Source organism: Salmo salar, chromosome 13, assembly GCF_965601325.2.
Source record: "Salmo salar chromosome 13, fSalSal1, whole genome shotgun sequence".
Classification (NCBI taxonomy): Eukaryota; Metazoa; Chordata; class Actinopteri; order Salmoniformes; family Salmonidae; genus Salmo; species Salmo salar.
In genome coordinates, this window is record NC_138303.1 from 57,370,315 (window position 1) to 57,383,888 (window position 13,574).

Below are 13,574 nucleotides of genomic sequence, written 5' to 3' on the forward strand. Positions count from 1 at the left end.
TCCTTGCTAAGGTTGCGCCATTTTGTTGTGGTCAACTGTAACAGGCTGCTATGGTAACCTGTAATGTGTCGTTCTCTGACAGTGGTCAAGTAGGGTTACTAAGAAGTAGCAATGCGTTCTGGCCCTAATTGTATTTTTTATTTAACTTGGCAAGTCCGTTAAGAACAAATTCTGCCTTGTTCAGGGGCAGAACGACAGATTTGTACCTTGTCAGCTCGGGGATTCGATCTTGCTGTGTAAAGTCACTAGCTAACACAGCCCATGGAGTAACATAAACCAGCATCTCTTCCCCAAGTCAACACATGTGCTATTAATAAGTGGAAAACAATAAAACAGTTAAAAGAGGGAATTCTCCTGCACTATAAATACTCTCTGTGTGGTTTGAGTTGTTGCACATGCAGAGAGCGCCAGGCAGCAGAGGTACAGGAGGACGGATGGCCAACCCAAACTCACTTCTCCATTCTCAACATGTTTATGTGGTCATGTTTCACTTCTATGATATCTATAGTGTTGTATTTCTATAAACTGTCTATTTCTGAAGACAAGATGGCAGGGTGTTTCCTGATTAGATGGTGTTGGTTGTTTTTCCCTGAACATGATTGGTTTTGTAACCGTTTGAAATCATTTTTTATATGAGACAGATTAGTAATGCCGAATATAACTGGAGCTTTTGACTGCAATTGTCTATGTTTTATTTTATCTTTATTTAACTAGGCAAGTCAGTTAAGAACAAATTCTTATTTACAATGGCGGCCAAACCCGGCCAATTCCTCCCCTCCTCTGTGCGTCGCCCTCTGGGACTCCCGATCACATCCGGTTGTGATACAGCCCGGGATCAAACCCGGGTCTGTAGTGACACGCCACTCGGTCCCCTATGACTGGACTATGATTATAAATTGTGACGCATACTTTTGTTGTCAATGCTTATCAAGTGGACTCATTCATTGAAAACAGTGCACGGCAGAGAATAGGCCTGGTGTAATGGGACCGGAGAGTAATTTTACATAAACAGTGTATCCAGGCACACACAATGGATGTTTGGTTAGAATCACTGTCAGCTTTTGACCACCTCTCCACTCTGTTCATATGAATGGGAACATATGTACACATTTTAAAGGCTCACGTCCCCTAGAATATGTTTCCTTCTTGGCATAATACCTTGACTGGGCCCCCCTTCCCACACAGATTTAAATGTGTGTGTTCAGTGTGATTTCTCAGTGGTGTAAGTGGAGGAAAGGTTAGTTCTTTCCTAAGAAAAGACAAACATATTTTGTAACCGATTATTCTTGGGTGCTTGGGAGGTTTTTCTCAGCTCTCGGGGGCTGGCATCAACAGTGAGGGGAAATCATGCTTTTTTTATGTTAAGCTCAAAATGAATCACCACAAAACATTTCGTTTTGTCATGGGGATATTGCTACGGGAGTATTTCGCCCCTCATGTTCATTCATCGAGCTCCAAGTGTCTCCCTTCCTCTCCTCTCCCCCCCTTTCCCTGCCCTCTTACCTCCCAGTAAGTGAATATTATCCACTCTCCTGGTGCAAAGATTGTGCCCAATGTGGAAATCGATAGCAATAAGGGGGAGTAAACAGCATCTGACATCCACAACTGCGTGGCCGTGTTGACACGCAGAGCAGAGCCCATCCATCTCCATATCAGCCTGTTAATGGAGACCTTACAGGCAGCGCCGCCCTACCGCCAACCTTGGCCCCCTCCCCCGCCTCGCTCCCTGGCCTCATCAACCGCCAACCTCCCTCATCCACCCTACACCATTCCTCAACCTTGCCGTCCCTTCCTCACCTCCTCATCCATATTCGATTCCTAGGCTTCATCAGGCCCCGTCCTCCTCTTCCTCCTCCCCTTACATGACTCCTTGCTACACCCGTCAGCTCCCTAACACAACTCTTCATCTGAATATGAATTTCATTCTTCTCCTTTAAATAATAATGTGGAGACTGTCGTGGCTAAATCAATTAGATCAGTCCCTGCCGAGAGAGAGAGAGAGAGAGAGAGAGAGAGAGAGAGAGAGAGAGAGAGAGGTTCTTCTTTTCTCCTCCACACTGTATTTGTGCTACTCACCTACCCATTCCAGGCGACCTGCCACTATGCACAGACACACACTCCTTTAATTCGCGTTTTGATGAACAATTGAAGCGTTGTTGCCTCAAAGAGTCATCATTTTAAATAAAATATGTGCTTGTAGGGATTGAAGGAGGGTAAGAGGGAGAAACGATAGGCACAGTCAGAGTATAAAATGTGAAGGAGACACAGAGCTCTGTTTTAACTCCAGGATGGTTGTTGTTAAAGTGGGCCGGTGTGGTGCCATATTACCTGGTGCCACTCTGTGTGTGTGTGTGTTCTCTATACCTCTACATGCACTGTATATGGGAATGTTTTGATGTTGGTGGTACTTTTTTTTTACGAGCTACCGGTTACATTACAAATACATACAGTAGTTGTTATCTGTCAGTATATGTGGATGCCATTCTCTGTACAGATGTGGACATATGCTTTTTAAAGGGTCTTTTTGATAATTTTGAGACAAATTGACTGGCTATATTCTCGTCTCCGGTGGTGTGTGTGAGCTCACCACAGACAGACCAATTATGGAACACAATACACTAAGCTGTAACGGACATTTACTGGAACACTCCATGGAAAGCACCTAGCATCACACACACCTCACACACCATTCTAATATCTCATCTATCCATACCCTCACACCCTTCTAATATCCCCTCTATCCATACCCTCACACCATTCTAATATCTCATCTATCCATACCCTCACACCATTCTAATATCTCATCTATCCATACCCTCACAACATTCTAATATCTCATCTATCCATACCCTCACACCCTTCTACTATCTCATCTATCCATACCCTCACACCCTTCTACTATCTCATCTATCCATACCCTCACACCATTCTAATATCTCATCTATCCATACCCTCACACCCTTCTACTATCTCATCTATCCATACCCTCACACCATTCTAATATCTCATCTATCCATACCCTCACACCATTCTAATATCTCATCTATCCATACCCTCACACCCTTCTAATAACTCATCTATCCATACCCTCACACCCTTCTAATAACTCATCTATCCATACCCTCACACCCTTCTAATAACTCATCTATCCATACCCTCACACCCTTCTACTATCTCATCTATCCATACCCTCACACCCTTCTAATAACTCATCTATCCATACCCTTACACCATGTCAACCACTCTTTTTCTCTTCCTCTTTTACCCTCGCTCCATTTTCTCCCATCTGTGTGTGTGTGTGCGTGTGCGCTTGCCTGCGTCCCTGCGTGATTGTGTGCATATAGATAGTATATCCGTGAATGTGGTGAGTCACAGAGATATTGTGTGTGGGTCTCCTAGAGAGCACCAGACATCACAGCATACACTCAGCCAGACCCCTCTCTCCCCAGACCCAGCAGAAGAAAGGGTCATTGTTCCAGTGTCAAAATGCTGCAGGCGTCTTGACAAAGGCCCGGGAGGTTATGATAACAGGAAGAGAAAGCCCCACAGCCACAGACTGTGGAGGCCGGGGCTTGGGAACGGGGTTTAGGGATGGCTGGTGTTGGTGGGCGTTCGGCTGTGCAGACAGTATCAGATTCCTGCTGGAATATCTAGCTTTTATTCTGCTCTTTGTTACAAAATTGCGAATTGTCATTGGTGATGTGGGTTCAGTCCCTGTGGTGAAAACGTTCTTTGCCACAGACATGATTTTATCCTTTTCAGAATAAATGAGCATTTGTGTCAGTGATAATGTGCAAACTGTTCGGCTTCAGGGGTGAGATTATTCTAGCAACAGGAATAGTCTAACCCTGTTATTCACTTATATTTTTAACCTAAACTATGCCTGTCCATGGTAATAATTATCAAAAATAATTCTGAAGTGAGTATCCTCAACACTTTTTTTCTGTTAGGTGAAATCAGCCTTCAGGCCTGATATTGGTTCCTCTCAGAAGTTGAACCTGAGATACTTTTTGTCACATCAAATCCTTATCTAAGTCTCACAGAGCTCTTAAAGGCTCCATTTAGGGCAGATAGAACGCCATAAAACAATGCTCTGGGGCTGGGCAGCCATCTTGTCTCCCCCTGCCCCCACTCCGCTCCGCCATTCCGGTTCCTCTATCGCTAGTCGCCTGGCTGGCTGTCAGCAGGCATGTAAATATGCCTCTCGCCTCGCTCCCCTCACTGACTGACAGGCTTTTACATCTCTCTCTCTCTTCTGACAGGATAAAGGGTTTATACCAGTAATTGCAATGCTAAACGTAAAAAGTAAATGTCCTTTAAAATCCCCAGATTACCATACCGTATGTGCTTTTTACACTCACTTTTATAAATACAGGCAATCTAGCTTCATGGGAATGTAAAATGACTTCCATTAGCCACGATCATATATTTAAACCCCCTTCACTCTTCTTCACGCTAGCTCTGTTTTATCTCTAGATTGTTGCTTAAACTAATGAAAAGCTCACTTTGAAGCAATCACAGGCTGGAAAGTGCCTTGGTACCTGTCTGGTTGCTTGATGCATGTGTTTTACTGATGTATTTAGGACAGTCACTTTTCTGCTACCTTGTACTTCCATTGGGGACACAACTTCGGAAATGACCTGGAAATGTACGGCAAGATGAATACTATACGAAGAGGGAACTCAAGGCCATTTGAGATGATATTGTGATCGTATGCTCAAATTATTCTAAGATGATGTTACAGTATTGTAACCCTGTGCTCCTGTGTGTGTGTGTCCTCAGCCCTGAATGAGCCCACCATCGATTACGGTTTTCAGCGGCTGCAGAAGGTCATCCCCCGACACCCTGGAGATCCAGAACGCCTTCCAAAGGTACCGGTCACACTGCCTGCACCTCTACTATCCAATCAGTCCACAGCCTGTGCCCTAACTGTCCAATCAGAGTCTACCGTCCTCTCTCATGCCACTCTATGTCTATATTTCTACACGTTTAAGCATGCTCTGTTAGAAAATCAAAAAGTAGTTTGATTTTCAAATATTCTACCAATACCACTCAAATGATTGAATCAGCGGCTCTATCTTGCTACTCTTGCCTAGATATGTTTTGTCTTTCACTTGCATCAAGATCCTATAATGTTCTAGATACGGTATTTGTTTTATCAGTGAAGCAAAAAGACTGTTGAGTGGAAATACATATGTAAACAATTAGGACCAAAGGATCATTTATCTTTTTATACAAAGATGTGTCAGTTCTATCAACGCAGGCAAAGACCAGGTCCTCTCCAGTACAGTACTCCTGCAGAGTGCAGATGCAGCTGAACCTTAGCATACTGTACTGTAGCCTGTTGGGTGGGCAGGGTCACGACCCTGTGTGTTCACCAGCTGTTTGGATCGGCGTTGTTTCTCACTGAAGCGCTTCCAGCGACGCGCACTTTCTGTGACATCAAAGGGAACAGACTCACGTCTCGGCAACGGTGGAGTCCTTGTCATCTCGGATGTCATCGACGACACTCAGACTCCTGCACGTGTTAACGATCTCACGTGTTGCCGGGCGAACGCGCTTAATCCAAGGGTAGTTGACATCACTGCTGTGGAAGTGCACACCATTTTCTGTTACAGTTAGCATTGCCTAAAAGTGGTGCAAAAGCAAAGCACCACACTCCTTTACACTCCTTCACCAGCAAAGTGTGTGTGTGTTCATGTGTGCACGCTACGTGTGTGCGCACTTGGACGAGTGTATAACTTGTGTGTGCATGTTGCGCTCTGCGAGCCACAGAAAAGCAGGGTGTAAATTGATCCTTTGGGAGTAATAAATACACAGCACTTTATCTTGTTTTCTGTGCCTCATACCCTGGAGCCCTGCTGGAACAACAGCACTTAATAGAGTAAGAGGAAGGTAATTAGGAGCAGTATGGCTGTGTGCCCTACTCCACCCCGCCACTCGCCTTACCCCGCTCCTCGCCCCGCTCCTGTACTGTACATAGAGTAGGCTCAGACTTCTAGCCCAGTCTCCTAGCTCACACACGCTCCACACGCTCTAAAAGCGCCCAAAAAAGTTTGTGCATATACGCTGACGACGGTTATGTTCATTTTGGTCTTCAGGAAGGTGTTTTTTTCGGCTGTTCGTGCACCAATATTTTTTTCTTTTGGCGAGTTGAAGTCAGTAGCCGAAGTCTACGGCCCGTTGTCGGTGTTTGGTCAACAGTAAGGATTCTAAAATGAAGTGTTTGTTGTCCTTCAGCGAGAGACGAATCGTTTTCATGCACATTTTGTTCACTTGAGAAATACTGCACCAAGCATCTTAGTTAAATTGCACGACTACAATATCCTGTGCAAAACATCAAAATGAATGACAGATTTCTTTCGGCGTCTCAAACAGTCCTATTGCTGGTTTTATCTCGTTCAGTTCAGAACTCCCCTCACCTGGTTGCCTATGGCTTAATTTAAAGGAAAACCAGCGGACAACCAGCAGTTCCAGCCGAGCCAAAGCAGAACTTAAGACAGGGGTGTCAAACTCATTCCATGGAGGGTCTAGTGTCTGGTGGTTTTTGGTTTTTCCTTTCAATTAAGCTCTAGACAACCAGGTTAAGGGAGTTCCTTACTAATTAGTGACCTTAATTCCTCAATCAAGTTCAAGGAGGGAGTGAAAACCCACAGACACTCAACCCTCCATGAAATGAGTTTGACACTGTGCATTAAGACTACAGCAGCTCCATTGGCAATCCAACCTGGGCTCTGGTGGGTAGTGAAGGACACTACTCTCCTCATTACTTTAGTAGCTAGAATATCTCCAGTGAAAGAAAAGTTATAGAACATCTTCCAAATTTTACCTTATTTAACTAAGCAAGTCAGTTCAGAACGAATTCTTATTTACAATGACAGCCTACTGGGGAACAGTAGGTTAACTGCCTTGTTCAGGGGCAGAACGACAGATTTTTACCTTGTCAGCTTGGGGATTCGATCCAGCAATCTTTCGGTTACTGGCACAACGCTCTAACCACTAGGCTACCTTCTGCCCCCCAAGAAAGAAGAAAATAAGAAAGGAAAATGTATGGATTGAGTATGTCTTCACACCCCACAGTTAATACTTGGCGATGCACCTTTGGCAGCCTTTTTGTTTTGTATTTTTGATTAATTTGGTTAATGTTCTATAATTTTTGGTTCACTTTAGAATTGTGTAATAGGTTGTGTACATTAGTAGAAAAAAAATCTAATCCATTTTAAAATCCATTTTAAGGCAACAAAATGTGAAGACTGTCTCTCACTCTACTCTTCATTGACATTCAAGGCGCTTGAAGCTAATTGGTTTAAGTTTTAATAATGCTAAATATATGCTAATATATGCATAATTAGATCATTATTGATATACAAAATAGATATGGAAAATTCTAGTTTTTGATATAAAAAATGTCATTATCGATATATTTCAAACAATTATATAAAACATGTTATATTGATATTTTGATATCGATGATTCCATTTTTTATATAGAAATGATAATTATTGATATAGAAAATACCATTATTGATATAAAACACAAAAATATTGATATAAAAAATAATATTAACATATGTTAAAACGGCTTTCCATACACACGCACGCACACACACGCACACACACACACACACACACACACACACACACACACACACACACACACACACACACACACACACACACACACACACACACACACACACACTGCACACGTCATTAGTTCACATTAACCTCACATGTAGAGCAGCACCAGCCGTGTAATAGGCAAACAGACAGCTATTGTAGCCATCGCTCCATACCGAACGCCCTCCACTCACTCACACTCCCAGCACTTTTATCCCCATTAGATGCAGACCAGTGCACTGTCATGTCCAATGAGGTTGGTTTGATTTGTAAAAAATCGGACACATGGACATGGAGATTGACACGGTCATTTTCACTGCCTTTGCTGACCTCTTTTTTGATTGAAGTGAGAAAAATCAGCATGGAGTTCCAGTACATCACATTTGAAATACATTCTCCAACATCTCATAACGTGTTAATCAGTGAGAGGAGCAGGAAAGATGTCATACCCAATGACTGACCAGTGTTGATGATGTGACGATGTCATCAGGCAGTGGGAGTGTTCTACTTCCTGGAAAGGATGAGTCAGGGTGTACGGGCCAGTGACTCACCTCCTTTTAGACCCCCGTACTCCCCCCTCCTCTGATGTGGTTATCTGTGTTAGTACTGACCACCCCACCATCCCCTATACCACCCCCACTACCCAGCCTGGCTGCAGCTGGCCTGGGGAGGACAGATCTGATAAACCTCTATAGGTGTTGATGGTGACGCAGCCAGTTGGTGCTGTCGGCTCTGCTGTCTAGTCCTGCTCAGCAAGGCATAGCCGGCGCCTCCAAGGGTATTTTAGAATGCTCGACATTCTCTTGGTCCAGGCCAGAAGCAAGTACTGTTAAATCTAGAGTTCAGTAGCCATATCTTGATGAGACTGGATTGTCAAGGGCTTAGTGTCTGAGCTGAGGAGGACCTCATTTGGATAAGGTCATGTAGCTACTGACTGTATGTGATTCAGATGGAGAGTGTGCTACTTAGTAAGCAATATCCAATCCATTACTTTAAAGCCTTTGAGACTGTAGACCAGGGCAGTGGCGGTTCTAGACCATTTCAACTGGGGGGGGGGGGCAAGCTGGGGCCAGTTGTACTGTTAGAGGGGCCAGTTACATTAGACGTTATTGTTGTCATATCATTTTCTTCACTGCATTGCAGGCATTAGCAGGCAAAATACCATGTTCATAATCATTAGTGTTCCGCGTTGCCACTGTCTAATAACAGATGTAAAAAAAGAACGATCGCAAAAATGTGTTATGTAAAAATTATTTCATACTCCACATTTAGGGGGGCCACAAGGGGGTCCAAAATTGTTGTCACAGGGGCACTAGCCCCCCCCTGCCCCCTCCCCAGACCCACCCCTGGACCAGGGTTCTCCAATAGGCAGCCCAAGGGGCTAAATACGGCCTGCGGGTGATTTATTTGGCCCCCGAGTTCTCAGAGAATTTTTAAATTTTTTTTAATTAACTTTTTTGGGGTTGATTATTTTAGTTGTAAGACATAAAAGACGAAAATAATTGTAATTTTGGAAATTTGTCCCCAAGTATTCCCATGCATTAATAGAGAGGCATAGGCCTATGTGATTGTACCCAAATGTAATCAAGGTTTGAAATAATTACGTTTTTTTCTTATACTATATCTATTTGTTCGGGATTCTTGCGGTCAATTTCCAGTGTAAAAATTATTTATAATTATATTCTGCCCCCCGACAATCCGCTGAAGGAAAAATCGGCCCACGGCTGAATGTAATTATGGACCCCCTGCTGTAGGCCATCAGCGTTGAGCTGAGTGGGTTATAGTCAGGTCATGAGGTCCTCTGTCACCCACATACCCCCTTCGCTCCCTCCCTCAACATCCTCCTAACAGTTGAGAAAAACAACCCTGTCCCCTGAGAGAGAGAGGGAGGCCTCATGGAAGAAAACATCCCCTCTTCTTATATCTTGCATTAGCCTGAGCAGGTGCCATACACCCCTAGGGATGTCAAGCTAAACGTGTGTCTGTGTGTTGATGCATGTGCACACAGACACGCACGTCTGTAAAGTATACACAGATCCTGGACTATAAATGGGAACTCAGAAACAATAGGCTTACAGGATACAAGAGCGTGTTGCCTGTCCTTCGTTCCTCTGTCTCTAGCACGCTGTCTCCAATATTTCCAATACATATACAGACAGTCATATCTTCCTTTTCACATTGTTATCTGCAGGCTCAACACTCCAAGGTTTACAGTGTATGGACAGCAATCTATGTGGGCGTGAGTGTGCGTGCTCGCGTGTATATGCGTGTGAGGGGGGGTGTTTGCGCTGTTTAAGTGTGCAGGCAACCAGAGGTGATCCATCATGGTGCAGTCAGCAGCTTGCCTTCCAGCGGGGCAGCCGATCGAAGCCTCCGCTCCCTGGACTTTATTATTGTTCCGCTAAGAGTAATTGAGTCACAGTAAAGGGGAAGACACACTAGTGTTTGTGATAGTGTGACCGTGTGTGATACCATGATTATGTGTGTGGGCATAAGAAGGGGGGGGGGGGGGAGAATTCATCCCCACACACAAATGACGTCTTTATTGTAACGTCTTGTGAAGTGTTTGGACATGGGCGGCCAACGGAAGTGTGTAGGTAATTTCTTTCCCAGCAGCCTCTCCGGCTGGCTGACTGGTACAGTGGCCTCCCCCTCCTCTCCTCTCTGCTGATATCACCAGCTTGGCTGCTCATCTCTGCCCTATCGATCTCCTCCTTTATTGAGGTAATAACTGTCTGTTGACGGCACTCCTTTCAACTGCTGAACTCAATCTCCCAGGGTAGAGAAGGGGGAGAGAGAGGGAGAACGAGAGAAAGAGAGAAAGAGAGAAATAGATAAAGAGAGAGTAAGAGAGAGGGAGAGAGAGTAAGAGAGAGAGAGAGAGTACGAGAGAGAGAAAGAAAGAGAGAGAGAAAGAAAGAAAACAATTGAAGAAGTGACAACATCCCTCTATCCAGTCTAGAAGAATGGTCTGAGTTGATAACACATCAGGCCTGGGATCAGACTGGAACAGATAATAGACAAGCTCCAGTGGATATCATTGACATTCATTTGGATCGTCACAACAGATTTTCTAGCCTAGGTGAACAGGGAGGTTGTGATTGGGAGCAAGTGTGGTTGTGCGCGCGCGCGTGTGTGCGTGTGTGTGTGTGTGTGTGTGTGTGTGTGTGTGTGTGTGTGTGTGTGTGTGTGTGTGTGTGTGTGTGTGTGTGTGTGTGTGTGTGTGTGTGTGTGTGTGTGTGTGTGTGTGTGTGTGTGTGTGTGTGTGTGTGTTGAGTGCACATATAGAGCCAGGTCGCCTGGCTGCCCGACGGGAGCACATGGGTGGGGAGCGACAGACAGACAGACAGGCGGGCAGGGACAGACGGAGTAGTGGGCCGTGTGAAGGGATTAGGACGGGAAAGCAGAAGCTCTAATTGTTCAGTGAACATTCACACCACTACAGAGAAGACAGAGGCTGCCTTTAGAATGACCCCCTTGGCATGCGTTCAACAAGGACAATCTGGGGCCGCCAGGAATGAACTATTCCCCAGCAACAACCTCCATCCGTCCCCTCAACATGTTGTTGTTGTTTGTTCCGTAGCTCGCCCTGTGTATCAGATATACGCGTATACAGTATACACGCCATTCGTTTGCGCGAAAAAAAGCTATCTGTCTGTATTCCACACGGCAAGGTAACATAGATCAACCGAACACACTGTGAGACCAGACATAGCAGTAGCCACACACAAGCCCCTCTCTCTTTTCCTATTTCCTTCCTTCTCTCTCTTCCTATTTCCTTCCTTCTCTCTCTTCCTATTTCCTTCCTTCTCTCTTTCTTCCTATTTCCTTCTCTCTCTCTTCCTATTTCCTTCTCTCTCTCTTCCTATTTCCCTCTCTCTCTCTATTTCCTTCTCTTTCTCTTCCTATTTCCTTCTCTCTCTCTTCCTATTTCCTTCTCTCTCTCTTCCTATTTCCTTCTCTCTCTCTTCCTATTTCCCTCTCTCTCTCTTCCTATTTCCCTCTCTCTCTCTCTTCCTATTTCCCTCTCTCTCTCTCGCTCTCTCTCTTCCTATTTCCCTCTCTTTCTCTCTCTCTCTTCCTATTTCCCTCTCTCTCTCTCTTCCTATTTCCCTCTCTCTCTCTCTCTCTCTCTTCCTATTTCCCTCTCTCTCTCTCTCTCTCTCTCTCTCTTCCTATTTCCCGCTCTCTCTCTCTCTCTTCCTATTTCCCTCTCTCTCTCTCTCTCTCTCTCTCTTCCTATTTCCCTCTCTCTCTCTCTCTCTCTCTCTCTCTCTCTCTTCCTATTTCCCGCTCTCTCTCTCTCTCTTCCTATTTCCCTCTCTCTCTCTCTTCCTATTTCCCTCTCTCTCTCTCTCTCTCTCTCTCTCTCTCTCTCTCTCTTCCTATTTCCCGCTCTCTCTCTCTCTCTTCGTATTTCTCTCTCTCTCTCTCGCTCTCTCTCAGGCGGGCTAAAAACAGACTGTAGGAAAGTCATTGATTGTCAGACGTATCTATCTGCCATAGGTTGCTGAGAGCTACTAAAGCTTGTGGAAGTCATGTTTTACAGCGTTCCATTTGTCATGGGCTTGAATGGTGATACCAGAGTAGAATAACTTATTTCTATGGACTGAGTTGATATACAGGAAATGTGCTGTACAACATTAGAGTGAAGATACAATATAAACCTTTAGTATTTTATATTTAACTAGGAAAGTCAGTTAAGAACAAATTCTTATTTACAATGACAGCCTACTGGGGAACAGTGGGTTAACTGCCTTGTTCAGAACAACAGATTTCTATCTTGCGAGTTCAGGGATTCGATCCAGCAGCCTTTCGGTGACTGGCCCAACGCTCTAACCACTAGGCTACCTGCCGCCCCAATATACAACATTGGACATTTCTCCTGTGGTCATTGAGTCACGCAGAGATGACATCATACTGTATCGTCTCACCAAGTACTATCGTAAACGAAATCCCAGCAGCCTGCTGCATTAGAGAGAGGAGTTAGGGGTCCATGGGAGCAGAGGGGAGCAGGGGCTGGGCAGCAAAAGGATGACATCATCATTTTGGTCTCTCGTTCAAGACGAACGACTCTGACCCTGCTTGTATTATGGCTCTGGTAGAGCATTAGGACATGATACAATTGCAAATGAACAAGCTCAGGGATAAATGTGTCATGTATTTGCTGGCCTGGCTTGCGTGTGAATGTGTTCTTTGCGTGTCGCCTTTACATCTAGATATGACCCAAGTGTTTCTTTCCCACCATTTCCTCTCCCTAATGTATGGTGATCACATTAGGAGCGATCATCATTTACCCAGTAAAAGCCTGTCTGATAGAGCGCAGACACTTCCTCCTGAGAGAGAGAGAGAGAGAGAGAGAGAGAGAGAGAGAGAGAGAGAGAGAGAGAGAGAGAGAGAGAGAGAGAGAGAGAGAGAGAGAGAGAGAGAGAGGGAACGAGAGAGAGGGAACGAGAAAGAGAAAGATAGCGAGAGAGAGAGAGAGAGAGAGGGAACGAGAAAGAGAAAGAAAGCGAGAGAGAGAGGGAACGAGAAAGAGAAAGAAAGCGAGAGAGCGAGAGAGAGGGAACGAGAAAGAGAAAGAAAGCGAGAGAGCGAGAGAGAGGGAACGAGAAAGAGAAAGAAAGCGAGAGAGCGAGAGAGGGAACGAGAAAGAGAAAGAAAGCGAGAGAGCGAGAGAGAGGGAACGAGAAAGAGAAAGAGTGAGTGCCGCGTGGTCATCTAGAGAGAGAGAGAGTGGTCCTAATGCAGGAAGACAGTCAGCTAGCACATGGATCCACACACACACACACACACACACACACACACACACACACACACACACACACACACACACACACACACACACACACACACACACACACACACACACACACACACAGTATTGTTACTACAGTTTAGTGTGAAGAACAATGGTGAAAGAAATAATTCTAGTAAGTACATCTAGTCGTAAAC

General features: G+C 44.8%; 1 protein-coding gene across 12 annotated transcripts in view; it reads left to right on the forward strand.

The window, feature by feature from the left end:
* The window catches only part of LOC106567440 (EBF transcription factor 1), a 140,650-nt gene that overhangs the window by 112,712 nt on the left and 14,364 nt on the right, over positions 1–13,574 (forward strand). For all 12 annotated transcript variants that reach the window (XM_014136689.3, XM_014136693.3, XM_014136691.3 and 9 more), the window contains exon 11: positions 4,783–4,871. In XM_014136689.3, coding sequence (XP_013992164.1) covers positions 4,783–4,871 — 89 coding nt within the window. The remainder of the gene's footprint in view (positions 1–4,782; positions 4,872–13,574) is intronic.